Source organism: Monodelphis domestica, chromosome 3, assembly GCF_027887165.1.
Source record: "Monodelphis domestica isolate mMonDom1 chromosome 3, mMonDom1.pri, whole genome shotgun sequence".
Lineage (NCBI taxonomy): Eukaryota > Metazoa > Chordata > Mammalia > Didelphimorphia > Didelphidae > Monodelphis > Monodelphis domestica.
The window spans coordinates 286,568,391-286,595,736 of record NC_077229.1 but is presented as its reverse complement, the minus strand read 5'-3'; the positions used below and the strand labels follow the sequence as shown (position 1 = coordinate 286,595,736).

The following is a 27,346-nucleotide window of genomic DNA, read 5'->3' as shown; positions in this document are numbered from 1 at the left end:
TAATAGTTGCCGCATGTTTAAGGTGTGTTGGCGGTGACAACTTTATCTTCAAGAAACTTCCAGACTGATCCTTGTCCCAGATTGGGCAATAAACTCTTAAATATCTTTTAAATCACCCAAACCAGAACTCAGTTAAAGATAATCTTATTCACCCAAGCCTAAAGCCATTGTAAGTTTGTCAAGTTTTTTCCTGTGGATTGTCCTTCTCAAGTTCCAGTAAATTCAAACAGCCAGACTGATGTCCTCCTTTTTCTTCTAAATCCACATAAGCACTTCATGTTCTGTAGTCCTGTGTTTCTGGGCACCTAACTTGATTAAAGATCTGTCATTGTAAACATTTTGGTAGTTCTGATTCTTTTTAAGGTCAATAAGGGTTTAAAACCATGATAGAGTTCTTGCAGACTACTTTTTTCCCCATGTCCCTTAATTCCATTGCCTTTCTTCACTATCTCCAACTAATCCTGGGTTTGTACTTTGAGAACCATTACTATTTTTTGCCTTTCTTTGTATCAATACAGGAACTCTATTGACAGACCTGCTTACTCTTATCTTGTGGATTAGAAACTTCAGAGTAAAAATACAATGAGGTTTAAGGTCCAAGGATACAACTGGAATGGGGCCAGAGGCAAAGTTGAGAAACTGCATTTAGGAAGATCTCACCAGGCCTGGCAGTGGTGTCAAATTTTTCTGGGAAGATGGATTTGAGCATAGTTAACTTCAGGCAATGGAAAAAATATTACATTTGGAGCCAATTGACCTTGGCTCTTTTATTTGCTAGCTATATATTCTTGGTGAAGTCATTTCAACTGTCTTGCCCTTAATTTTCTGATCTGTAAAATGAGGAGATTGGACTGGTTGGTGTTGAATCTATGATCCAAACTCCATTTGCTACAATTAAATTCACACAAAGCTGACAGGAAAAGATTTGGGACTGGATGTTTTGTAAGCTACTCCATCCAAGCTAATCTAAGACTATAGTTTAGTTATATTTGCGTAAAAAGTCTTTTGTACAAATTAAGCTATTTTTAAGATTTCATGTTTGTTACCTTCACTCTCCAGCTTTATGCCCTGGTCCTCCCCCCCACCCCTTCATTTTGTCAATTTCAATAATGGGGTTTTGACTCTTATGTCTATATGGATGATTCTCAAGTTGCATGTGCAAAACTTCAGATCCGCATCTCCTTCCGGACAAACATTGGCATTTAAAACTCAATGTCTCAATGTGAGTTTTATTTTTTTCTTTTTCTTTTCTTTTCCCTCTTTGTTTTTCTTTTTCCTTCCTTCCTTCCTTCCTTCCTTCCTTCCTTCCTTCCTTCCTTCCTTCCTTCCTTCCTTCCTTCCTTCCTTCCTTCCTTCCTTCCTTCCTTCCTTCCTTCCTTCCTTCCTTCCTTCCTTCCTTCCTTCCTTCCTTCCTTCCTTCCTTCTTCCTTCCTTCCTTCCTTCCTCCTTCCTTCTTCCTCCCTCCCTCCCTCCCCTTCCTTCCTTCCTTCCTCCCTCCCTCCCTTCCTTCCTTCCTCCCTCCCTCCCTCCCTTCCTTCCTTCCTTCCTCCCTCCCTCCCTTCCTTCCTTCCTTCCTTCCTTCCTTCCTCCCTCCCTCCCTCCCTCCTTCCTTCCCTTCCTCCCTTCCTCCCTCCCTCCCTCCCTCCCTCCCTTCCTTCCTTCCTTCCTTCCTTCCTTCCTTCCTTCCTTCCTTCCTCCCTCCCTCCCTCCCTCCCTCCCTTCCTTCCTTCCTTCCTTCCTTCCTTCCTTCCTTCCTTCCTTCCTTCCTTCCTTCCTTCCTTCCTTCCTTCCTTCCTTCCTTCCTTCCTTCCTTCCTTCCTTCCTTCCTCCCTTCCTTCCTCCCTCCCTCCCTCCCTCCCTCCCTCCCTTCCTTCCTCCCTCCCTCCCTCCCTCCCTCCCTTCCTTCCTTCCTTCCTTCCTTCCTTCCTTCCTTCCTTCCTTCCTTCCTTCCTTCCTTCCTTCCTTCCTTCCTTCCTTCCTTCCTTCCTTCCTCCCTCCCTCCCTCCCTCCCTTCCTTCCTTCCTTCCTTCCTTCCTTCCTTCCTTCCTTCCTCCCTCCCTCCCTCCCTCCCTCCCTTCCTTCCTTCCTTCCTTCCTTCCTTCCTTCCTTCCTTCCTTCCTTCCTTCCTTCCTTCCTTCCTTCCTTCCTTCCTTCCTTCCTTCCTTTCCTCCTTCCCTCCTTTGTTTGTTCGTTCCTTCGTTTGTTCCTTCGTTCATTCATTCCTTCCTTCCTTTCTTTCTTTCTTTCTTTCTTTCTTTCTTTCTTTCTTTCTTTCTTTCTTTCTTTCTTTCTTTCTTTCTTTCTTTCTTTCTTTCTTTCTTTCTTTCTTTCTTTCTTTCTTTCTTTCTTTCTTTCTTTCTTCTTTCTTCTTTCTTTCTTTCTTTCTCCCTCTCTCCTACCTGTCTCTCCTCCCTGAAACATACAATATAGGTTATATATGTGCAATCATGCAATACATATTTTCATGATGAGTGTTATTTTAAAATGTCAAAGAGCAATTGTCAAAAAGTACTTCTACATGTAACTGAAAAAAATTTAAAAAATGAATAGGGAGTTCTCATTATTATTCTTATTCTGGAAAAAAATCCCAAAGAAATGCAGTGAAAAGTAGCATGTTTCAGTCTGTATTCAGTCTCCTTCAGCTTCTATAGCGAGCCTTTTTTGTCATGAGTAACTTAGAGTTTTCTTGGATCTTTGCACTGCCGATAGTTAAGTCATTCACAGTTGGTCATTGTACATTATTGCTGTTACTGTGTACAAGTATTCTTCTGGATTGGTGCACTTCACTTTTTATCACTTGATATGTATTTCTACATTTTTTGGTGATAAACCTATTCTACCATGTGAACTTGTTTTCATCTATAAAACCCAAGTTGTTACTTCATTAATTCTGTCCATGTCTCTGGCACTAACCCAGGCTCCTATGCTCAATACTTTGACTCTATCTTTGACTCTTCCTTTTCTTTCACGTCTCAAAACCAGTTATCAAGACCTGTTTACTTTGCCTTTACTCTATCTCTTTTATCCATCCCCTCTCCTAATTCCCACCACCTAGTAATTAATGTTTAGATAATGGCCTTCATTGCTACCTGCCCAGGCAAGTGTGACTGTATCCTAACAAGTCTTCCTGCCTACACTCGCTTTTTACTACAATCCATCTTTCATAAGAATTTCAGTCTGATCTTTCTTATACATTGATCTGGTTATGTTATCATGCTCAAAAGCCCTGAGGGGCTCTTTTTTGCCTACTTTGTGTGGTTCAAACTCCTTTGTTCAAGGTTCTCCACATTCTGCTATCTACTTTTGTAGCTTTATTTTAAATATTTCTTATCGTATAGTCTATGCCTCACATAAATGGGGCAACTCTATCTCTATGGTCTGTAACTTCCAGGTCTTTGCTTACACTCTTTTTTGTGCCCTGAATAACTCCCCTAATTTTGTTAATTTTTCATATTTCTACTCATACTTTAAAAGCCTAATTCATACATGAAAATATGCAAAACTTGGAAAATGCATGATTTTGAGTTGCTTGGTGTCCCTAATTATAAAGTTATAGTGAATCAGTGATTAAAAGTCTTATTGATCTCTGGTCTAAAACTATCTCTGAACCTACCTCCATAATTCTGATGGCAATCTGTAATGACCCTCCCTCTATGACTTATGTAGCATTTTATTTATCCCTAATGTACAATTATGCATTATGGAAACCTATGTTTGTTTACATCTCCCTATTAGATTTAAAGTTTGTTTTTCCTACATGTAGCATAGTGCTATCTATATAAACAATATGTGGTTTTTAAATCCTCATTGAATTAAAATAAATTCTGATTAAAAAGTCCTTTTGAAAAAATTTTTAGTTTTGCCTTCTCTGAATAAAAGGTAAAATGTATTTTTATATATACTTTAGTCTATATTGTGAGTATGTGTGTTTACATATTGAGGTATAAATAGGGTTTAATGAATTCCTTACTTCAAGTCATCATGATAATCCAACTCCCAACTCAACAGAAGACTAGGACAAGTTTATAAAGCAGAGATGAAGAAGAGAAATAGAACAGGGATAAGTGGGTCAGTTGTGACCCGCTTGAGTCATTTCTTCCTTTTACCCTCTTTCTTCATCTAGTCTTCCTCCTCTTGTGTTTTCTTCTCACTTGGATCATTATAATATTTAATTAACATTTTTCAGGCCGTATAACTAGACATTACATATTGGACTTTAATAAGGATAGTTGATACCTCCCCTTGCATTTTGTTCATGGCTTTGTAGCAGGAAGGTTCCTACAAATGTGTTCCATGGAAAGGGCTTCCCCTACTCTTCAGAAGTAGTTGTTTCATTACATAGTCAACTCATTGACTTCCTCACTTACTTTGGCAATTGGGTTCCTCTTGGAATTGTCTTCTCCTTCCCTACAGGCAGCAGCAAACTTAATCCATTCTCTCTTTTGTCTTTTGACAGTTTGCCATCTCGTAGTTCCATTTTCACTGTCTAGCTCTTTAACCTTAAGCAAAAAAAGATCCAGTTAAAAATATTATTAAAGACATTTTGAGAAATTTTTTGAAAGAAACTCCAGAAAAAGGAATTTTATTGAATTTGGTGGACAAAACAAGGTTGTGTCCAATTCTTATATATAGAAAAATATAATTTAGATACCATAAACCAAATTATTATTGGAAAGATTGCCTAGGTTAAATGATATAATTATGAGGATGCTACTAACCATGGAGGTACTACCTAGAGGTACACATTTTTAAAAAGTTACCAAGACTCTGGTATTATCCTTTTTCACTCTACTCTCCCTTGTATCCTTAACTTTGATTAGACTTTTCCAATATCCAAGTCATAAAGTTGCTAGTGCTCCATAGCACTAAATTCTATAGTGAACATGTAATATATTTATACACACATAAAAGTATGTCTAGAACATGGGCTAGGTAAGTTGGTATATATACCTGGACACATCTGCCTATACTTTATTCATGCCTATGAAAATAGCAGGAAATGTTCTACTATGGAAATAGGGTTATTTCTAAACATTCAATTACATCATGGCAGAGAACAGAAAATAGTAAATATATAAATAATATTTTAATAATAGTAATTATATTATTAAACATTAAAATAAATATAGCAAAATCATTCATTTAGTTAATTATTAGTATAAACAATATGAATAAGTATATTAATAATGGTATTTTATATGTATGGAACTGTAGTTCTGTAGATTATCTACTTTCAGGATTATTCAGCTATATAACTGTGATAAATTCTTTGGATGCTTTTAGAGACCATGTTCTTCCTATTGTTCATCAATAATAGTATCTTTCTGTTAGATATTTAAGAATGTTGTACTATTTATGTCGATGCTATAGCAATTTTGATATATCTATATCTTTTGTCTATGTGGCTTATTTGTTCACTATGTTTGAGATGTTTATGAGTGCATTTGCAAAATATGCAAAAATGACCCTACCCAAGAGCTAAAATGCTCTTTATTTTTGACAAGAACAGCCCTTATTCTATGAAATTTAAAAAGTACCTGGAATGAAAGTCATTGTATACATGTAGGCAGCATAGGTACATGCAACATATTCTCTTTGCTCATTTGAATTATTTTAAGTATCAAGCATTAGCCTTAAACTCCTTTGATATTATAGTTCACAACTCAGATTTAGCTTTTCTGTCAATATTTATTATCACTTTCTTTTTTATCTTAAAAAATATCCAAATTCAATAAAATGGAAATATTAGTATTCATAGTAGAAGGAAAAAGAGGACTGTATATGAAATGACAGGTTTCTATTATGTGCATATGGGTTTTCTTTTTAAAATATAAAATAACCAATTGCTTTCAAAATTTTCTTGCTTGTCTGTGCTTCTTTTTGTCTTTCCTTCTCTGCATTGAAAAAAAAATGTTCCAAATACTTTTTTCTTTTCTCTCCTAATTCCTTCTTTTCTTTTCTTTTCTCTCCTAATTCCTTCTTTTCTTTTTTCTTTTGTTTTCTTTACCACTATCCCAATCCTTCTTTGGTCTCTCCTTTCCCACTTCTTTTGAAAGCAGGAGGGGAAAAATAAAGCCCTAACTACAAATATGCATATTTAAATAAAAATAAAGCAAATTTTCATATTAGATCTGTCTAAAAATGTAAGTTTATTCTACATCCTGAGTTCACTTCTCTGTTAAGAGGTGTATTTCACTGATACTTAAAAAAAAATACACCTTTCCAGTACTGGTTCTAAGGCAGAAAATTAGTAAGGACTAGGCAATGTGAGTTAAGTGACTTTCCCAGGGTCACACAGGTAGGAAGTATGTGAAGCCGGATTTAAAGCCAGGACCTGCTAAGTCTGCAGGCCTGGGGTTCTATCCACTGAGCGACCTAGCTGCCCCTTCACTGTGACTTTTCTATGATGTCATTGATATCTCTAGCAGTCTTTTCCCTTTCCAATGAACTTGCTATTTCTAATCATAACTCCTGACTTAGAACCTAGATAACTAATCTTAAAATTGTGTGAGAGGTGAAAGTCAGTAAGTTCTGGGCTGTCGTCCCTGGGAGTTTGACTACAAGACATTCAGAGGATGGATTTAATGTTAACTTTATAATCACTCAAAGAGGTTGTTTCCTGGTTGTGTCCTATGTTGTTGAGGGTGATAGCAGCCTGACCTGAATAATGAATCATTACTCTATATACATAAACTTTAAAAAAGTTTAATTGAATCATTTTATTATATATTACCTCTACAATGAATTCACTGTTAACCTCCACCATGACCTGTAATTGAAAACAGATGGTTAATATAAACTTGGTTGGGTGTCAAAAAGGGTGTAAAACATAAATACTGGCAATATTCATTCAACAGATATTTAGTGAATGATTACTCTGCTTAGAATGTGAAAGATGCAAAGATTAAGAAGGAATAATCCCTGCCTTTAAGAAGCTTACAGTTGAAAAGGGAAAACAGGACACGTATACCAGTAACTAGAATACAAGTTGTCTTGAGGTGAGATGAATAAGAGAGGTATGAACAAGGTGATATGATTGCCCAATGGAAGAACTTCGTAGTTGCCAGTTCAGGGAGATGTCACAGAAAAGTTTCAGAAATGAGATAGTTTTAGATGGTTCTTGTAGTATGGATATGATTTCAACAGCTAAAGATGGGATAAAAGGACAAATTCATAACCAAATTGAGTAATTTATTGGCTCTTGAGAATTTCCCATCTAATATTCATTTCTTTTAAGATTATTATTTTAATTTTTCCAGATTACATAATGATTTAATTTTTGTTGTATCAATTTCATGTTGACATTTTGCAATCTATGTTCTCTCCCCTACAATTTTTCCCCTGCAAGAGAAGGTAGGTAATATGATCTAGGTTGTATATCTATTATCATATAATACATATTTCTGTATTCTTCATGCTGTGAAACAAGACACATATTGCTTACACTAGAGAAAAATTTATGGAGGAAAGAAAGTGAAGAGCTGCAGGTTTCCATCTGCATTTAGACTCTATTCCTTCTATGGTTTTTTGTTTTTGTGGATGTTCTCCTAAACCTTTATAAAGCTAGTCTAGGCCAATCATATGTAAGAAAATCTGGCAAAAATTATCTTATTTCTTGCCAGTGCCATTACAGATTATTCTTTAGATGCCTTTGAGGACTGGACAGTAAAATTGCACTTTCTATGTTCTAAGCAACCCATTTTAAGGAAAAAAATTAATTTCAAATCGATGGAATCCTACCTTATTAAAAACAGTCAGGAAGTTCCTCAGTTTAGTACCATCACCAGTTTTTTGATGTCTATTATTCCAGCAGAAACTGTGTGTGTGTGTATTAATTCTTCATGATTATGTAATTACACTCTGAAGAATTTGAAATTAACAAACTTTCAATTACTGATTAAAGTTCAAGAACCTAACATAAATAAAAAAAGCATTTTAAAGCATTTAGTATGTGTCAGGTACTATAGAAATAGGCAGTAGGGCATAATGAACAGAGGACTCAGCGTGGAGTCTGCAAGACTTCTTTTCTGATCTTTGGAGAAGTATTAGCCTGGGAAGTTCTTTGAAGGCAGGGCATCTTTTGGTTTTCTTTGTATTCCCAGGGCTTATCATAGTACTTGACACATAGTAGGTGCTTAATAAATTATGCTTATTGACTAATTATTACTAGTAGAAGTCATTCAACCCCCATGTGTCCTCTATCACTTCTACAGTAAATCATTATGGCACAGGTGAAAGAACACTGCTTTTCAATTTAGAGGACCAAGGTTTAAAAATCCGCTGATTTTTGCTACCTATGTGACCTTGGTAAAGTCTCTTAACCTTTCTAAGCTTCCATTTCCTAATCTGTAAAATGAGAGAATTGGACTAAATGGCTTTCCTGTTCTAGATCAATAAATTTTATGAACCTACAAGTTATAGACTAATGATAATCTGCTTTGGGGGATGGAATTCTCACATTGATGAAATCACAAATCTTTCTTGCATTTTTTTCATATGTTAAATATGCCTCAGAAAGGAGTTCAAAATTACTCTCTTTGGGAAATGGAAATAACACCCGCATCACCATCATACATATATAATTATTTAAAATAAGGATTTTAATAATATGAAATCAATAAACTTCTTATGGAAAAATGCACTCAGAAAAAGGACCAGCAAAAGTTCCATGTGACTCTGGTCAGGATGCCAGGGTTAAAAAAGTCCTGTGATTGCTAGAGGTTTCCTATCCTCCATGCTTTCTTCCTCCTCTCCTTTCCCATCTTTCCCTTGACTCTGTAACTGCTCAGTGGCCTTGGATGAGATAGGAGTCCACAGCTCCATTACTCCTGAGGAGTTGTAGGATCATCAGGCATCATCATCTGCTCTATCTCTTGACTCCAAAGTCTTCTGCAGCTATTATCTGATCTACTTATGTATACCAAGGACTTTGGGGCCTTGGCTCTGCCCCAAAGAAGCAGACTTCCAGAGCTTTCTATCCTCCCTACATGAACTTCCTTTAATGCATGTATGTATTATCTCAGTTAGTATGTGAGCTCCTTGAGAGCAGGGACTGTTTACTCTTTTATTTGTGACACCAGGGATTAGTGTAATGCTTGGCACATGGTAAATGGTTAATAAATACTTTTTGATTCATTGATTCATTCATGTTATTGGATTAAAAAGATGGCTTTCAATTATTAACAGTATAGAATGTTCTTAAATTTTTTTTTTAAATCCTTATATTACCTCTTAGACTGAATACTGCGTATTGATTCCAGGGCAGAAGCATGATAAAGTCTAGGCAATGGTAGTTAAGTGTCTTGTCCAGAGACATACAGTTAGGAAGCATCTGAGGATAGATTTGAACCCCTGCTATCTCCAAGCCTGGCTCTCTATCCACTGAGCTACCTAGGTGTCCCTGTATTGGATCCTCTTGATTTGAGAGTGGCCTCTTTCTTGCTGCCATGGATAGAGTGCTTCATTAGGCATCTGGAAGTGTTATGTTGAAAGTCTACCTCAGACACTAACTTGGTGACTTGGTTAAGAATAGCTACTAAGCATCTCTCAGCCTCAGTTTCTTCATTTGAAAAAGAGGACAACAATAATGCTTACCCCAAAGGATTGTAATGAGGATCAAATGAATTAACATGTATAAAGAGTCTTATAAACCTCAAGGTACGATATAAATCTTAGCTATTATATTTATTGTTCTTAAGTTGTTTTAGTCATGCATGCCTAACTTTGTCACTCCATTTGGGTTTTCTTGGCAAAGAAACTGGAGTGGTTTGCCATTTCCTTCTCCAGTTCATTTTACAGATGAGGAAAACAAGGTAAATAGGGTTAAATGACTTGCCTAGGGTCACACAGCTCTTAAAGTGTTTGATACCAAATTTGAACTCAGGTCTTATTGACCTCAGGTCTGGTACTCTCTCCATTGTGCCACCTAGCTTCTCACCTATTATTTTTACATATGTATGATCATGAAAAATGCATAGTTTCAAATCCTGGATATTCTATTTGTCTTCTCAATAATAGGACTTCTTACACCTTAATATCATTGCAATGACATTTCTTTATAGCACTGTAAGAATCACAGATCACTTTCCTCCCAGCTTTACAAGACTGTACAAATATTCTTATTCTACTTTTAAAGATGAAGACATTGAGACCTGAAGTGAACATATTAGATACTTAATGAATATTTGTTGAATTAAATTGAACTCAATTAAGTTTCTTGGTCAAGTGCTTTCATTGATGAGGCTTTATTAAGTGCCTACATAAAAATAAAATCTCATTAAAGTTCCTTAGAGAGCTTACTTTAAGACCATGATCAGTTTACAACTTCCATTTTCTTTCTCTATAAACAAATCTCAAGTTATGGGAAGTTGTATCTATGGTACAGGACAGTGAGCCATGGTTTTGTGCTTTGAAGGCTTTGGTTTAGATAATAATTCTGCTATCAGTAAATCATTTAATCGTTATAGGTCTTAGTTTCCTCATTAATAAAATGAGACTCATAGACTAGCTGACTTTTAGTGTTTTTTTTCAGTCCATAATCTATAATCTTGTGACTTATTAAAAATCATTGTCTGTCTTCAGGCATCATGTGTGTATATGCAATATTCATTTTACTCATGTGAGTTATTTGAAGCACCAAATATTTTTCTTTCCTCACCTGACTTCCCTTTTTGAAATGAGTTTTTAAAAAAATAACAACTCTTAGGGTGAAATGGTTTTGTTGGTTTTAAAATACTGTGGCCAGAGGAACCAAATTCCCCAGTGTGCCCCAGGGGTCTCTCCCCCCTCCCCACTTTCTGATCTGGGATTGGTCTTGAATGGACTAATCCTGTGATGGGGGAGAGATGACGCCCTCTCCTTCCTGGTGTGGGACCATCTTGAATTGGACCAATACCTTGCTAGAAAGGGACCACACCTCCTACTTCTGGGCATGGGATTGGTCTATATAAGGACCAATTCCACTCCAAGGAGGGGCCTTTGAATCAGAATTGATTCAGGGTTTAGTAGCTCTAGTCAGTTTCAGGCTGGCTGGAGTTCCAGTTTTTGCTTTATTAAAGTTAGTCAGATAAAAGAAATTTTTTGATTTTTCTTTTATTCATTTCAGTTTCAAGGCACAAGGAATTGAATGAAAAAAGGCTAGGCAATATGGGTTAAATGACTTGCCCAGAGTCATATAGCTAGGAAGTATCTGGGGTGGAATTTAAATCTAGGACTTCCAATTTCTAGGGTTGGCTCTCAATTTATTGAGCCACCTAGCTGCTCCCTTGAAATTAGTTTTTGAAGTCACTTGTATTCTCACTACTCACACATTTATTAACAACCAGTTTCCTCCTGAATAATAATTATAAAATGGTTGAGTAAAGTAATTGGTATCCATAGAGTGATATTGTAGAAGTGCCAAGTTCAGATCTAATTATACCCATTTAGTATGTAATTGAAGGCACCTAGAATATGTGATGGAATCCAAGTTGGAAAGCCTAATAATTTACTACATTAAAAGGGGAGGAGGACAAATCTACAGCCCAAGCAATATCCTAAAGATACCCCTCTAGTTACTCCCTTAGCCAACCCTGTGATCAGTATGGCTAGCCAGAGACTGAAGAGTCTAAACAGTTCCCCTTTATAAGCTGGGAGGAAACACTACTGCTATTTATTTTCTCAGTTTCATTGCTCTAGTCCAAAAGTAATGCTACCTAGGATATTTAAACCCTATAGAGAAGCTACATATCCATTCTCCAAAGTCATTGAGATCTGAAATTCAAGCGAAAACCCATGTTTTTTTTAAACCTTACCGTCTATCTTAGAATCAATACTATGTATTGGTTCCAAGGCAGAAGAGTGGTAAGGGCTAGGCAGTGAGAGTTAAGTGATTTGCCCAGGGTCACACAGCTAGGAAGTATCTGAGGTCAAATTTGAACCCAGGACCTCCCTATCTCTAGTCCTGGCTCTCAATCTACTGAGCTACCCAGCTACCCTTGAAATCCATATTTTATGGTAAGGTTTCTAATGCTTTAAAACAATGTAATGTTATAAATGTATAGAATTTTATTGTGACCTCCTAAATATATAGATTAATATGTACTCTATGTAAGTCAAAGAATCATATCATCTTTGGATAGGAAAAGAATTCTGAGTTTGTCTAGGGACACTATACCTGAAGTGAGTATCTTCTCTCTAATATTTTTATTTTTTAAACTCTTACCTTTCATCTTAGAATCAATACCATGTATATTGTCTCTAAGGCAGAAGAGTAATAAGGGTGAGGCAATTGTAGTTAAGTGGCTTGTCCAGGGTCACATAGCTAGGAAGTGTCTAAGGCCACATTTGAACCCAGGACTTCCCATCTCTAGGTCTGGTTCTAGTCACTCCTCATAGCTTCCTTCATACTTTTCATACTCTTCTTTATAAATGCTTACTTTGTCTCTGATCAGTGACTTTCAATAATGACAAACTCACTTCTCTGAAAGCTGCTCATCCCATTTATGAATGCCTCTATGTTTTGGAAGGTTTCTCCTAGAATGTGTCCCTTGATAACCTTCACTCATTGATCCTAGATCTGCCCTCACATCAAAGGATAAATCTCACCCTGCTTCCATCTGACTGGTGTTGAGAAGCTCAGATGTGAAACTCACTATGTGCCACGGTGATGTTACCAAACATTCCTGAATGCTATTTTTGAAAAAGATATGTGATGTCAGCATGGTACAGAGGAAAGAGCCTGAGTTCAAGTATTGACTGCCACACAGTACTTTTGTGACCTTGGGCAATTCACTTAAACCTTTATGGGTCTTTCTTTATCTGTAAAATAGGAAATTGGACTAAATGACCTCTGAGGTTCCTTTTAGCGTAAGATCTCTGATACCACAAATTGAATTGAAACATATTACTCTTGTGAAATGCACAGATGGCAAAAGTATACACGTTTCCCCTTTTGTTTAAACATTTTCTTTGTGATTTCAAAATTAACAGCAATTAAAATAAATAAAGTGATGGAAGTACAGTAAGGTTTTACAATCCAGTTATCTCTGATGACTTCTAATGAAAAAAAATTTCTTTGATTAGTAACCCTGACACCATCCAAGTGATCCAATGTGTAAAGTATTTGCTGATATTGAGATCAAAATGAGTTTTAAGAAGAAGCTGTTTTTCTTTGATTCCTTGTACATTTGGTATTTGACCTCCATGTTCCAGGCAATCTGGCCCACTTGGCCTTCTCTATGATACAACATTCCATCTTCCACTTAAATGCTCCCCTCTTTCACTTTTTCATCTTAGAACTCCCAGCTCTCTTTAAATTTTTGTTACAGTTACTTCCTTCAAGAGGCCTCCCTTGATTCCCCTAGTTGTTAGTCTCTCTCAAAATCACTTTGTATTCATTTTGTATATATTATATTTATTTATCTCTCTCTGTCTGTCTGCCTCTGTTTCTTTCTCTGTCTCTGTCTGTCTCTGTCTCTGTTGTCTGTCTCTGCCTATTTCTCTCTCTGTCTCTGCCTCTTGTCTCTGTTTCTCTCTGCCTCTGTTTCTTTCTCTCTCTGCCTCTGTATATGTGAGTGTGTGTGTGTGTGTTTAATCACTGCAGTGGTATATAAGCTCCTTGAGGTCCTGAAATGTTTCTTTTTTTTATATTTATATATAGCCTGTGTTTGGCACAGGATCTGATATAGCAGGTACTAAATAAGTCAGTCAATTAATCATGAAACGTTTATTAAGCACCCACCATGAACCAAGCAGTGTGCCCTAGGGATACCAAAGATGGTACCTGCTCCTTGCTGTTGATTGATATCAATGCTTTCTGAATCTACCATGATTCTAAATAACATTTTGGGAATGTTGGTTGATATGGATAACTTGAGTTATAACCTTTTAGTGAGAGAATGAAAGAAAAATTCCCTATACTGTACATGGATACGACAAATACCTCTTTGTAAAACATATTGAAGTGAACAGAAAAATGTTTCCTATAAACATTTAAAGCTGAGAATTCTTTTAAATTAAAGCAAAAATCCAACCAGCCTATTGACATTCATTACTCTGCACATTAGAAAATACCCTGCAGAGAACTAAATGAAATGGACCTTCCTTGCTATTTACCTGACTCATATTGTTACTTACTTAGGGTGAGTATGTGAACCCTTTTATTATTGTTTAGTTGTTTTAGTTGTGAATGACTTTTTGCGACCCCATGTAGGGTTTTCTTGGCAATGATACTGGAGTGGTTTGTCCTTTCCTTTTTCAGTTCATTTTTTAGTTGAGGAAACTGAGGCAAATGGGATTAAGTAACTTTCCCAGGCTTGCATAGCTAGGAAATACTAGAGGACAGATTTGAACTCAGGAAGATGAGTTTTCCTGACTCCAGGCTTGGCCCTCTAACCACTGGACCATCTACTTGATCTATGTGAAAACTATCATTGTAGTGTAGTATGGCCTCAAATTTAGTTGGTGTGTTTTCTACTTAAAATAGAGAAATAGCTGCATACCAAACTTCTGCTTGCTAGACTTTCTAAGAAACAGAATATCTGATTGAAGTTCTTGTGATCATTGTAGACAAGATGTCAGCCATAAGTGCTGTATTGACTCAGATGCTTATCTGATGGATGTGGAATGTCTGTTTTGCATCCTCCATCACCAGGAAAGGTCTAGGTTTCAACCAAATCCTGTTTATAGTTAGCTATGCCTGCTGTGATACTTTCTAGGACACTGTATATAAATCATAGCATTCCCTGAGTTAAAAATTTTAATTAAAAATTCATTAAGAAAATAAATCTCAAAGCTTAGACATAATGCCCTTGTGTCTAATCAGTAACCAGTTTTGGAGCATATAGTTAGTTGAGATAATGAAGACTTTAACATGTATGTGTCCAAGGATCTTTGAAAGAGCAAGACGTGACACACCCCATATCATCAGATAATACAGAAAGAACACCATTCTGTCTTCCAGTAGCCTGCTTTTTTATTGGTTTAAGTCACAGTCATACTTCTGTTCAAAGTATTTCTTTGTGGTTGGCATCTATATTATACAGAGTACCCATCAGGCTTAAAGGACAGCCACTCCCAGGTTAGTAGGAACTCTAATGATGCACAAATGGTCTTTGATTTGGATCTTAATGAACAGGGGAAAAAGTTCAATCAAAAGACTAACTACAAAGGTAGTAATATTTTCATTTTCAACACACCCCTACAGTGCCTCTCCCAAATAACTTCTTTCATTCTACATTGATCTTGAAACATGCTACATACCTGTTCTATATGGTTTTAATCATTGGTGATTTTTATTCAACAACTTTTATCTTTGTGTCTTCCCCAGAGCCAAGCAAAAGATATTGAACATATTAGACAATTAAATGGTTGTTAAAGCGGAAAAGTCCTGGAATCTTACTGGTTGTGATGACTGCCATAGTAATGTAAAAACTAAAGTAATATCCAATCCAATGGAAAACCCAATGGTGGGCAAAACTTAACTTTCCAAGAATTAGAAAATGGAATTACAAAAGAAAGTTCAAGAGAATTTAGCCGCTGTAGAAGTAGAAACAGTGTAATACCATGGTACAAGCCCTGTGAGTGGAAGTGGCAAATTTGGGTTTGAGTCCCAGAATTTAGCCTTACAAGTTTTGTGACCTGAGGCAAATCACTTATCTTCTCCATTTGAAAAATGGGAGTGATTGCAGCACTTGCTTTACCTTAGGAGGCTGTATTTGTAAACCCTGAAGTATGATAAAAATGGGAGCTGTCATTGTACTAAACAATCTAACAAGTCCCTAGGAGAAGAGAAGATTAGCCATTTAATAAAAGGGCTATTAACGTGAAATGTGCTTGTACAAAGACCACCCTGAGGGAAAAGTCACTGCTCAATTGGCTCCCAAACCCCCTTTACTACAGAATTACTTACAGATAATTAGAAACATTTTCACACTGAAGGCAAGGAAATACCCTTTCCTCCAATGTCTGAAGAGCAAACCTGTATTTAATCCTTTCTACTGAAGGACAAGTCAGAAAACGTCATTTTCTATTTCAGAAAGGTGGATAGCAACATGTAATATCAAGCCTATGGGAGAAAATTAAGTGTCTCCATCTTGAATTCTAATGTTGAACTAAGTGGTCACTGGTAATATCTCTTTTTCTGTGCTGCTTTTGAAGTCTGCAGTACCCTCTTATAGTGGCAAGGTAGAAGTAAAGGTTTGTTGTTGTGGAAACTAATCAGTTCTTGACTCTTCACTCTCAATATTTTTCAGGTTGTATGACTCAGTTTGTATTATGGCATGGTGTAGCCATTATTTCACTTTGTCTGACTATAGTAAGGGCCATTCTGCCTCTTTCCAAAATACACCCTGTGCAGGGCTTACCTGTGAGTTTATACTCTGTCTACTACCTTGGGGCAAATGGTGGTAGAATTGGAGCACATCTGTAGGTTGCCCACTCTACTCCTACTTGCAGGTTTGGTTTCCAGGAGGATGACTACTTCAGATTCAAATGATAAAAGCTATACTTGATGAGCCTCCACTGATGGCAAGGCAATAAGATGCAAGGAAAAGAATGCTCAGTTTGATATAAAAGAGAGATCTGGGTTCAAATCATAGTCCTGCCACTTCTTTACTTTACCTGCATTGGGTAAATCACTTCTCCATGCCCAAATTGCTTCAAGGGTAAATGAGGGGGTGGAGTAAAAGATCTCTCAGGTCCTTTCCAGATCCAAATTTATGTTCCTATGAACAGAAGTTCTGATACTAGAAATATTCACCTTGGGGCTGGATAAATTCTTATTACATTATAATTTGATTTTGCCGACTCTTCCTTTCTCCTACATCTCCTTCCATACCATTGTAAAAACTCATGATTAACTTTTAAAAAGTCATTTTATCTCCTATATTTATGGTTAGAAACTTTGATATACCTGCATGATTGCTATTTTGAAAATAAAACATTGAAATAGAAACTATTAGGGAAGTGACATCAAACAAATAGAAATAAGGGTGACTAAATTGTACATACAAATCCTTACAGGTACATATTGACTTAGTAAACTACATATCAATATTGTCTATGTTTTTAGTGTACTTTTAATTTAGTTTTTTAAGTGTTTTTCAATTATATTTTAATCTGCTTTTGCAGTTGTATGGATGGTTATGAGTCCCGTGAGGGTAGATTGTGTATTTGACATCTCTGGTCTAGGGGTTGCAGAATATAGAATCAGTAGTCCTTTCATGAGGTTTTGTGCACTGTTTTGAACCCAAAAGTAAATATATTAAAATGCTTCCCCCCTCAATTTTAGAAATGATAATAATTTGCCTATAGCAAAATATGATTATTAACTTTCAACTCTGAAAAACTTTTGGAGGAGATGGATAAATCCTAGACAGAACAAGCTTTACTAATTTTCTAAACTCCATCTGGTCGAACACATAACTGAACAAGAATATACCTTTGAATAGATCATTTGTAAAGAGGTCACCAAATCTTCATCTGAGAACAAACCTACAACTTTCCAAGACAGGCCACTTCACTTAGGAACTTGGAATACATTTTCTTGTAGAAATCTTATTACAAATTATAGTTAAACTCTCAGGATAGCCCACAAAAACTTATTACCAGCATTATAACTGAACTACTATGCCTTTAAAATGAAAAAATAGAAAAAAAAACAGGGATTAGAACTGTAAGTAATTATAGAAAATATTGAGTCTAAATCTTTCACTTTATAGATGAAGAAATTAGGGTTTAGAGAAAGTAGCTTCCTATGTATTTTTTAATTTTATGACTAAAAGACAGTTTACATTTATTTTTTGATTATTTATCATATTTATTTAGCATTTCATCCTGTCTTTCCTCAAAGATGAGAAGTTGATCATTTGCTATGTAAATAAACATAAGTAGGACCCCAAATACTGAGAAGTTGCATATATTCTTAACATAACTTGGCATAATGCCTGCTTCTATGCCCATTAATTTTAATCATACCTTTTTTCTTTGCCAGATCATAAGGTTTTTACAGTGCTTCCCAAACACATGGTATAAATAAGCAGGTCTTTCTTTAACGAGTGGGAAACTAGGATTCTCCATTCCTTAATATGTTCTAAAAACAACCTACTTTCTTCAAAAATCTTTTTTGAGATCTATACAAGCTAATTTTAGAATAATAACATTTCTCCTATCACTCTAATTGAATTATTTAAAAAATATTCTTTAAAGGGGTCAGTACTTTGTCTTCAACCTAAAATTCATTAAAACAAAGATAGGTAGAGAAAATTTAGGAATAATAAATAATATAAAATGTGTAATGATTATTTATATCACTTAACAGTTCAACTACATACATAAGTTATGTAGAATATACAAGGAAAGTTTATTCATGACACTTCCTATAAAGCATACAATGACTGAAAGGTGATTATAACTATAATATACAACACTAATATTTTGCCTTTTTCATAATTATAAAATGAAAATCTCATCTATAAAAATAATGGCATTCCTTCCTGAAACTGGAATATTGTTTTGTAATGATGGACATTTAAAAATATAACTATATATTTGTTTATAAGCTAAAAGAAGAAAACTGAAGTAATATGAAGGCAACTATTCATATGGCTTAAGAGATCCCAAATTTACTTTGTAAAACAACATTTCAGGGTTGAAAGAGGATCAAAGTAATTTCCCAAATTGATATTTTTTCTTTGGCATGAAATATTTACTGTGCATATTCTTTGCAAATATTTACTTTAAAAGTCCCCAGTTACATTTTTAAGAGTATAACATTTCCATAATAATCTGAATTTTAAGTATAGTTCATGCTAAAAATGACTTCTAAGTAGAATCCAGCAAAAACTTTATTATTCTACTACGTTACAGCCTCATAGACCCTCCATAAAGGAAGTATTCTTAGGAGTTTCTTTGTTCCTCTAGGAGTGAAAGTTACCCTTCAGAAAGAGAATGAATATTGAACAAATTCTGAAAATGAAGACAATTGACTGAGCTGAAGGATGCAGATATCAAAAGTATTTTCCCCCTATTAATTTCTACTTACCATTAAAATGAGTAGAATTCCGATAGTTCTGAAAAGGAGCCAGTCCATTGCTTCTGATTTCTCCTACATACAAATCCAAATAATTTTCAATTTTGATCTGGGCACCTGGATGTTGTGTCCTGCTGAAGAGGATGGTGTGCTTAATGATGTTTTTCCAGGAGGGCATCAGAGCTCATTCTGACTTCCTCTGGGTGAAAAACTATAGATGCTCTATAATGACTCTGTTTCCCCACCCCAAACCCCAGGGCTGGTCTGAAAGACTTGCATCGTTATTGCTCCAGGTAAAAGCATAGACACACCTTGCTTCTTATTGCAATGAAACCCTTTGTTGGACACCAAAGAGAAAATTTTACAGAGTGAGGACAAGATTTACAGGGAAGATACCCAATGAATAATAAATTACTCACAACATGAAAAATAATTAAAATGCTAGTACCTATCATCATCTTGAATAAAATTAGTAGGTTTCTTCTTATTGCCAACATTAAAAAAGCAAAATTATATATACTGTCTACAAATACACATATCTACCAGAGTACCAACTTTAAAGAACAAGGTGTATGTCCTAGGAAATTCTATAGTCATTTGTCTTCCTTAGGTCAAGGGGTACCAGACTGACAATGTATTGCCAGGAAAAGGAACTGGAAGCGAAACTTGTATAGTAAATGACACGGTGTCTGATTTATTTTTTCCATGAACATATAGGTAAGCTTCATTCCATAGGTTGTAAACATAGACTATATGAAATAACCAGCTATGTCAAAAGACTTATGATTTCACTAGAAGTTATAATCCCATATTAGGTTCTTTTTGTTTTGACCATATAATTAAACCGTGTTGGTATCACATAAACTAAATTGTCTTAAAAGGAGTATCTTCATATGTATAAATTCATGGTCCTATGAAAATAAAATATTTCTTCATTCTTCATGATGTGGTTTAAACATATTTATTCATTTGTTTGTAACAATTAAAATATTAAGATAGTTAGCTCCCTCCTTACTTCCTTTCCTCCCATTAGAGAAGGCATCATTAGACAAAAATGATATAAGCATATATAATACTCTACTTATTTCTATTTATCAGTTCTTTCTTTGCATGTGGGCATTCACAGGTCATTCTTCCAAGAATATTTCTGTTGCTGTATATAATGTTCTCCTTATTCTGTTCCTTTCATACTTCATAACTCCATGTAGGTCTTTCCATGTTTACAAAAGTTAACCTATTTGTTATTTCTTATAGCACAACAATAATCCATCACACTCATATGCCACAACTTGTTTAGCTAATCTGATAGGTATGAAATGATATCTCAGAGTTGTTTTGAATGTAGTTTTCTAATCAATAATTTAGAACATTTTCTATATAGTTATATATAGCCTTGATTTCTCCATTCACAAATTATCTTTTCATATCTTTTGATCATTTAATAAATCAATTGGTGAATGGCTCATATTCTTATATATTTGATAAAGTACTCTATATATTTTAGTTATGAGACCTTTCCATCTAAGAAACCATTATAATCTCCCCCAACTTACTGCTTTCCTTTTTAGCTTGGCTAAATTAGTTTCATTAGTACAAACACTTTGATTTAATATATTAAAATTTATTCATTTTATATTTCACAAGGCTCTTTTGTTTGTTCATAAATTCTTCTCCTATCCATGATGGAGTTTTGAAGGGAAAAAAGCTACCATGACCTTGATAAGTACTATTTTGGTAAAAGCAAGCAGAGAATCACAAGATAGGAATTTTGAAAACCATCTGAGGTGTCTGTGAATTTTCTCCTGTTACTACAAATTTAGAAGGCTATACAGTGTTTGTATAGGAAAAAATGTACAACCCGACACCAAAAGAAACAGAAATGTTACCATGAAAACAAAGTTGAATGTTCTTTAATTGCTAGTATTCATTGATTGGGGTTTTTCAGAGACCTTTGTATATCCTCTCTTTTAAGTTCCTTTGCTGAGTAACAAAGCATTCTCTTTATTTGTAGAAGAATGTACTTACAATGCTGTACTGTCTTCTGGGAATCTTTCACTATAAAGAGGTGTATACATTTGAGGGAGGAAAGTTAAAATAATTAGAGGATTGACAATGTTTCCTAAAATAAAAGAGTAAGATAATGGACACATTTATTAATGAGGAAAAGGTATTATTTTAAAATATAAAAAAGAAACTAATTCATAGGTAGAGGCATCATTTAGGTGTTGTACACATAGTAACAAATAGTTGATTTAAAATGAAAAATTCAGTCATAATTCAGATAGTTACAGACGTTAGATCGGAAAGCCCAGAATTATGTAGAGAAAACAGCTTGACTGGCTATATTTGAAAATGTTTCTGGTTGGAGTGAATAGCCTGTATCCATGTTCAGAATTGGGATAGATTGTGTTATCCAACGGGACCAGTATAGACAATGACTTGGCTGAAATTGGATGGTTCATAAGGTGTGGCAGCTTTGAAGTTCACTTTGAAGAAGTGAAACCATCTAAACAGTTAGAGTTGTCCAGAAATGGACTAGGTTGCCTCAATAGGTTCTCTATTACTGAAGACTATTTGCTATTATTGTTGTAAAGTAGATTCATCTTGTGTTTTGGGTTGGGCTAGATAGCCTCTGGTGTCTCCAGATCTAAGATTTTATGATCCATGATAAATTCCAGTGGGTCCAGGTAGAATATAAATTCCTGGAGGGTAGGTATCACCTTATTTTTGTCTTTATGTGCTGTGACAGAGTGCTCAGGTTTTTTATAGTGAGGATTTAATGGAATCTTGTTGAATTTAATTGGTTTGGTAACTTTGCATAGATGTTTAACATAGTCATTTTGAGTGGTACCAAAAGTATTGCCATTGTTTGGAGCAATAGGATGTGCCTAACTAAGGTGAGAGCATTCAAGATTAGGAGTGATTTCCTAACTTGTCTCAGAAAATAGTGTCCCAAACAGTTAAGTGCCTCCTGAATTTGTGAATGAATTCCATTTCAAATGAAGTAGTATTAGGATGAAGAAATATTGGCAATATTATTTGTAAGAATAATCACATCTTGGGTTTATATAGTTTTTAGTAACCATATCCAGAACACCAACATAGTCAAAATGAACAAAATTCTTACTCACAATTTCAGTGGAACCACATCATATGTACATTTATCTTTCATGAATTACACTAGATGAGGGAGAAGGAAGCAAGAAGAAGAATTGGTTATATGTTGCTATGGTTACCTTCTATTATAAGAGTATTCTGGTCAGAAGCCTTTTCAAGTTTTCTATCCCCTCCCTGTCCATCCACATCCCAAACATCAGCTAGATTTGTATATGTTTTTGTTTTCTTCTTTTGTGTCAAAGTTCTTATTCCCCCACTTTTCTTTGCCTTATTAGCTTAGCTAGTTTTAATCATAAAAGTCACATTCCAGTGTTTGTGTTGCAATTGTCCTAGACTCATTTACTTTCTGATATAGATTCTTCAGTCTTTTTCAGTTATGTTCAACTCTTTGTGACCCCATTTGGGATTTTCTTTGCAAATGATATAAATTGTTTTCTTTCAAAGACACTAGCACTTTCATGATAAATATTTAGGAGATACATGCTAATATATTGCATAATAATGCCCAGTGGCTACTATTTGCATAAAACTTTTATCTAAAGTGTCAGTGCCATGTAATAAAGTGATGGATTGGCAATACATACTTTTTCTACTTGAATACTTAGGTGGTAGGCCCGTCCAATTACTGAAGTGTATTCACATAATCTGAGTGGAAGGGAGGTCTATGACTATACATGATTATAAATTCCTTTGAAATCTCCAATATATTTTATTTAGATATATTTTATTCCCACGTTTGGAAATGTGAACTGATCCAACCATGGTGGAGAGCAATTTGAAATCATGCCCAGAGAGTTATGAAATTATGTATGTCCTTTAACTTGGCAATACCACTATTGTGGTATACAGTAATCAGGGGAAAAGGAAAATAACCTCTATGTTTTAAAAATACTTAAAGCAGTTCTCTTTGTGGTGGGTAGCAAAGAACTATAAATTGAGGGGCTTCCCGTTAAATGGGAAATGACTAAACAAGTTGTGGCATATGAATATGATGGAATATTACTGCTCTGTAGGAAATGAAGAACTGGTTAATTTTTTAAAAATATGGACAGATCTAGATGAAATAAAAAAAGAATAAAATGATTAGAATAATAGATTACATACAAAACCAGTGTTTAAAGAATAACTTGTGTATGACTTATAATAATATATAATAATAATAATAACTTTCTCTTCCAGAGAAAGAACTGATACGTAGAAACAAGAAAAATATAGTTAAAAATTTTATTGTATTTTTCTTCTCCAGATTGCATGTACATATAATTTTTAATGCTTGTTTTTATGACACTTTCTGATCCAAGTTCTTTTCTTCCCTTCTTCTCCCCTGTCCTTGAGATAGCAGGTAATATGCTATATATTATATGTATGATATTATTCAATACATATTTCCATGTTCATCATGTTTTTATTCATTTATTTTTCTCCCAAAATTATTTATTTATTTGATTTAGAATATTTTCCCATTGTTACATGATTTGCATTCTTTCTTTCCCTTTCTCCCTCTCCCCTCCTGTAGCCAATTTAACTGGGTTTTACATGTATCATTGATCAAGACCTATTTCCACATGATTAATATTTGCATTAGAGTGATCACTTAGTCCAGATCCCCAATCATATTCCCATTGAACCATATGATCAAGGAAATGTTTTTCTTCTGCATTTCTACTCCCATAATTCTTTCTCTGGATGTGGATAGTGTTCTTTCTCATAAGTCCCTCAGAATTGTCCTGGATCATTGCATTGCTGCTAGTGATTGTGCCTAATGTATCAGTGTCTATGTACAACATTCTCCTGTTTCTGTTCCTTTCACTCTGCATCACTTTCTGGAGCTCTTTCCAGTTCACATAGAACTCCTCCAGTTCATTAGTCCTTTGAGCACAATAGTATTCCATCACCAACATATACCACAATTTGTTCAGCTATTCCTCAATCAAAGGGCACCCCCTCATTTTTCAATTTTTTGCCATAATAAAGAGTGCAGCTATAAATATTTTTGTTTAAGTATTTTTCCTTATTATCTCTTTGGGGTATAAGCCCAGCAGTGCTATGACTGGATCAAAGAGTCTTTTAGGGTCCTTTGGGCATAGTTCCAAATTGCCTTCCAGAAAGGTTGGATCAGTTCACAACTCCACCACCAATGCATTAGTGTCCAAAATTTGCCACATCCCCCACAACATTTATTACTTTCCTTTGCTGTCATGTTAGCCAATCTGTTAGTTGAGAGGTGATACCTCAGAGTTGTTTTGATTTATATTTCTCTAATTATGAGATCATCATCTTTTAAAAGAAGACATATGTAGCTTATAGAAGAAAAAAAAAACTCCTGAAGGTGACAAAGTGAAAAATGGTATGTTTTGATCTGCATCCAGATTCCATCTGTTCTTTCTATGGAGGGGGATAGCCTTTTTTTATCATGAGTCTCTTGCAGTTGTCCTGGATCCTTGCATTGCCAATAATAGTTGTTATTTACAGTTGATCATCATATATTATTGCTTTTACTGTATATAATGTTCTGGTTCTTCTCACTTCACTTTGCATTGCTTCATATGTCTTTCTAAGTTGTTTTTTTTTTAATGATCATCCTCTCCATCATTTCCTATGGCACAATAGCATTCCATTACAATCATATGCCACAATTTGTTCAGTCACTCTCCAATTGAGGGATATCCCCTTAGTTTCTAGTTCTTTGTTATCACAGAGCAGCTATAAATATTTTTATACAAATAGGTCCTTCCCCCTATCTTTGAACTCTTCAATATAGACTTAGTAGTGGTATTGCTAGGTCAAAGGGAATGCACAGTTTGAAGACACTTTGAACATGGTTCCAAATTGCCCTCTAGAATGGTTGTTTCAGTTCAGAGCATCACCAACATTATATTAGTGTCCCAATTTTCCCATAGCCCCTCTGTGGAAGAAAGAAATTGGAAAATCCTGCAACAAAGCTGGAATAGCTGGGACTGCTGAACTGTAATTCAAAAGGAGAACATTCTGATTTGGAATGTGACTAGGAGAAAAAGTTGGAAGAAAAAATTAGACCAATGGAAGTCTTTGGCTTTGAAGACAAAAAAGGTCAAGACTCTCTGGCTTTTGGAGACAGGAAGGAGAGAAGTCTCTTGGCTTGGGGACAGAAGAAAGAAGAACAAAGTCCAGCTCACTTTCTCTCTCATTTGCTCTGTTGTGATACAGTAACTAAACTTCCAGACCTGTCAGCCAATTTCCCCAAACTGAACTATATTCCACCATCCTCCATCCTAACACTCACTCTAGTATTAGGGAAACCCCCAAAACTCTTTCCCTCCATTTCTTATCTTTCCTTTCTTCCTCAATAAACCCCTTTACTTAATTTAGGGAAGAGAAACAGTATTTTATTTGAGAAATCATAAAACTCACCTTGAGTTGATTTAAAGAGACAAATAGAAGAACAACAAGAAGGGGAGGGAAGAAAGAAGGGGGAAGGGAGGAAGAAGGGAGGAAGGGAGGAAGGAAGATTAACTGCCCTGATCTTTAGTTATCATTTACCATATAAATAATCCCTCATTACACCTCCAACATTTATTGTTTCCTTTTTCATCATATTAACTAATCTAAGGTATGAAGAGGCACCTTAGAGCAATTTAATTTGTATTTTTAGAATTAATAGAAATTTGGAGCATTTAAAAATTTGTCGAAACATAGCCTTTATTTTTTAATTTGAGGACAGCCTGTTCATATCTTTTGACCATTTATTATTTGGGAATGACTTGTATTCTTAGAAATTTGTCTCAGTTCTCTATATATTTGAGAAATGAGGTCTTTGCCAGAGGAACTTGCTATAAAATGTTTTCCCCACTTTGTTATTTATCATCTAATTTTGGTTGCATTGGTTTTGTTTGTGCAAAACCCTTTTGACCTAGTCAAAGTTTTTAATCTAGTCAAAGTAATTTGTTTTATGTCTTACTACATTCTTTATATCTTGTTTGATCATAAATTCTTCCTTTATCCAATAAGTCTGGCAGGTACACTGTTTTTGCACCCTTAATTTATTTATGTCATCACCCTCTATTTCTAAGATATAGTTTTATATATACTTTTTTTGTCAAATGGTGCCTTCTCTGGTGCTGGGAGAGTAGGGAGATACCCAGAAACTTTAATGTAACAAACAAATAAATATATTTTAAAAAAATATTCCCAATGAATATTATGCTAGATGTGATGATGCCTTTGTTGGAGAGTCCTCATTAAGAAGGTAACTATTACTTGCTGAAATAATCCATTTTGCTTTTGGTCATCTCCAAATTTTTGGTGTTTTTTTCCTTATAGCAAAGAAAACCTTAATATTTTAGCAAAGTTTATCAACTTTACTTTGCAGCAAATTCTAGTTCTTTGCTCTTGTGACAAGCAAGATAAGTATAATCCTTTTTAAAAATTATTCATGAGAACTCTTCAAATATATTGACAATTTTTTTAGATCTGTCCTTTAGTTAGCATTTGGAATATCACTCTGTGTAATGTAATATAAGATCCTTAAGAGCAAGAACTATTTTATTTTTGTTTCTATATTTATGACTAGAACAGCTAGGTGATATAGGTGTTAGGGACCAGTAGTCAAGAAGGTTTGAATTCAAATTCAGCCTCATATACTTACTAGCTATTTGATCATGGGCAAGTAATTTAACCCTTTTGGTCTCAGTTTCTGCATCATAAAATGAGCTGGAAAAGGAAACATCAAACCATTCCATGGTATCTTTGTCAGGAAAACTCCATATGGGGTCACTAAGTGTTGAAGATGACCAAAATGATTGAATGATTACAACAACTACAAAGTTTAGTGTTTGGCACATAGAATGTTTATAGTATACTCAATAAATGTTTCTTGATTACCTGGTTGATACTATTTGTGATGCAGCATTTGGGGACTCCTGGCAAGAGATCTTTGCTTTTGAAGGACCAATACTGGTCTTAAAGACTATTTAGATGTTAGAAGGAAAAAGGAATAAAATATAAAACCCTCATGATCCTAAGCTTTGGTAGTCAAATGGTTTTGTGAGATGATGCACACATAAAGGCTTTCATTTGCACAGGTCTGAAGAGAAGGTCTGGCATGTAAACAAGAAAGCTTGTGTTGTTTTTGACCTAGAGCAGTGGCTGTGAATACTCGTCTGTCTGCACAATTTGAGATAATGGCCCCAAAGATAAACATCCTGTCTCTTCATGAAGCCAGTTGGTTTATGGCAGGAGACA

The 27,346-nt window shown here is 35.1% G+C and overlaps 1 protein-coding gene across 1 annotated transcript in view; it reads right to left on the bottom strand.

Annotated features, from left to right (window-relative positions):
* DSG4 (desmoglein 4) overlaps positions 1 to 19,197 on the bottom strand; it is a 52,001-nt gene extending 32,804 nt beyond the window's left edge. The window contains exons 1-3 of the mRNA XM_003340622.4: positions 19,022 to 19,197; positions 6,734 to 6,769; positions 4,368 to 4,499 (exon numbers count right to left, since the gene is read on the bottom strand). Coding sequence (XP_003340670.3) covers positions 4,368 to 4,499; positions 6,734 to 6,769; positions 19,022 to 19,069 — 216 coding nt within the window. The 5' untranslated portion in view covers positions 19,070 to 19,197. The remainder of the gene's footprint in view (positions 1 to 4,367; positions 4,500 to 6,733; positions 6,770 to 19,021) is intronic.
* Between the last annotated feature and the right edge of the window lie 8,149 nt (positions 19,198 to 27,346).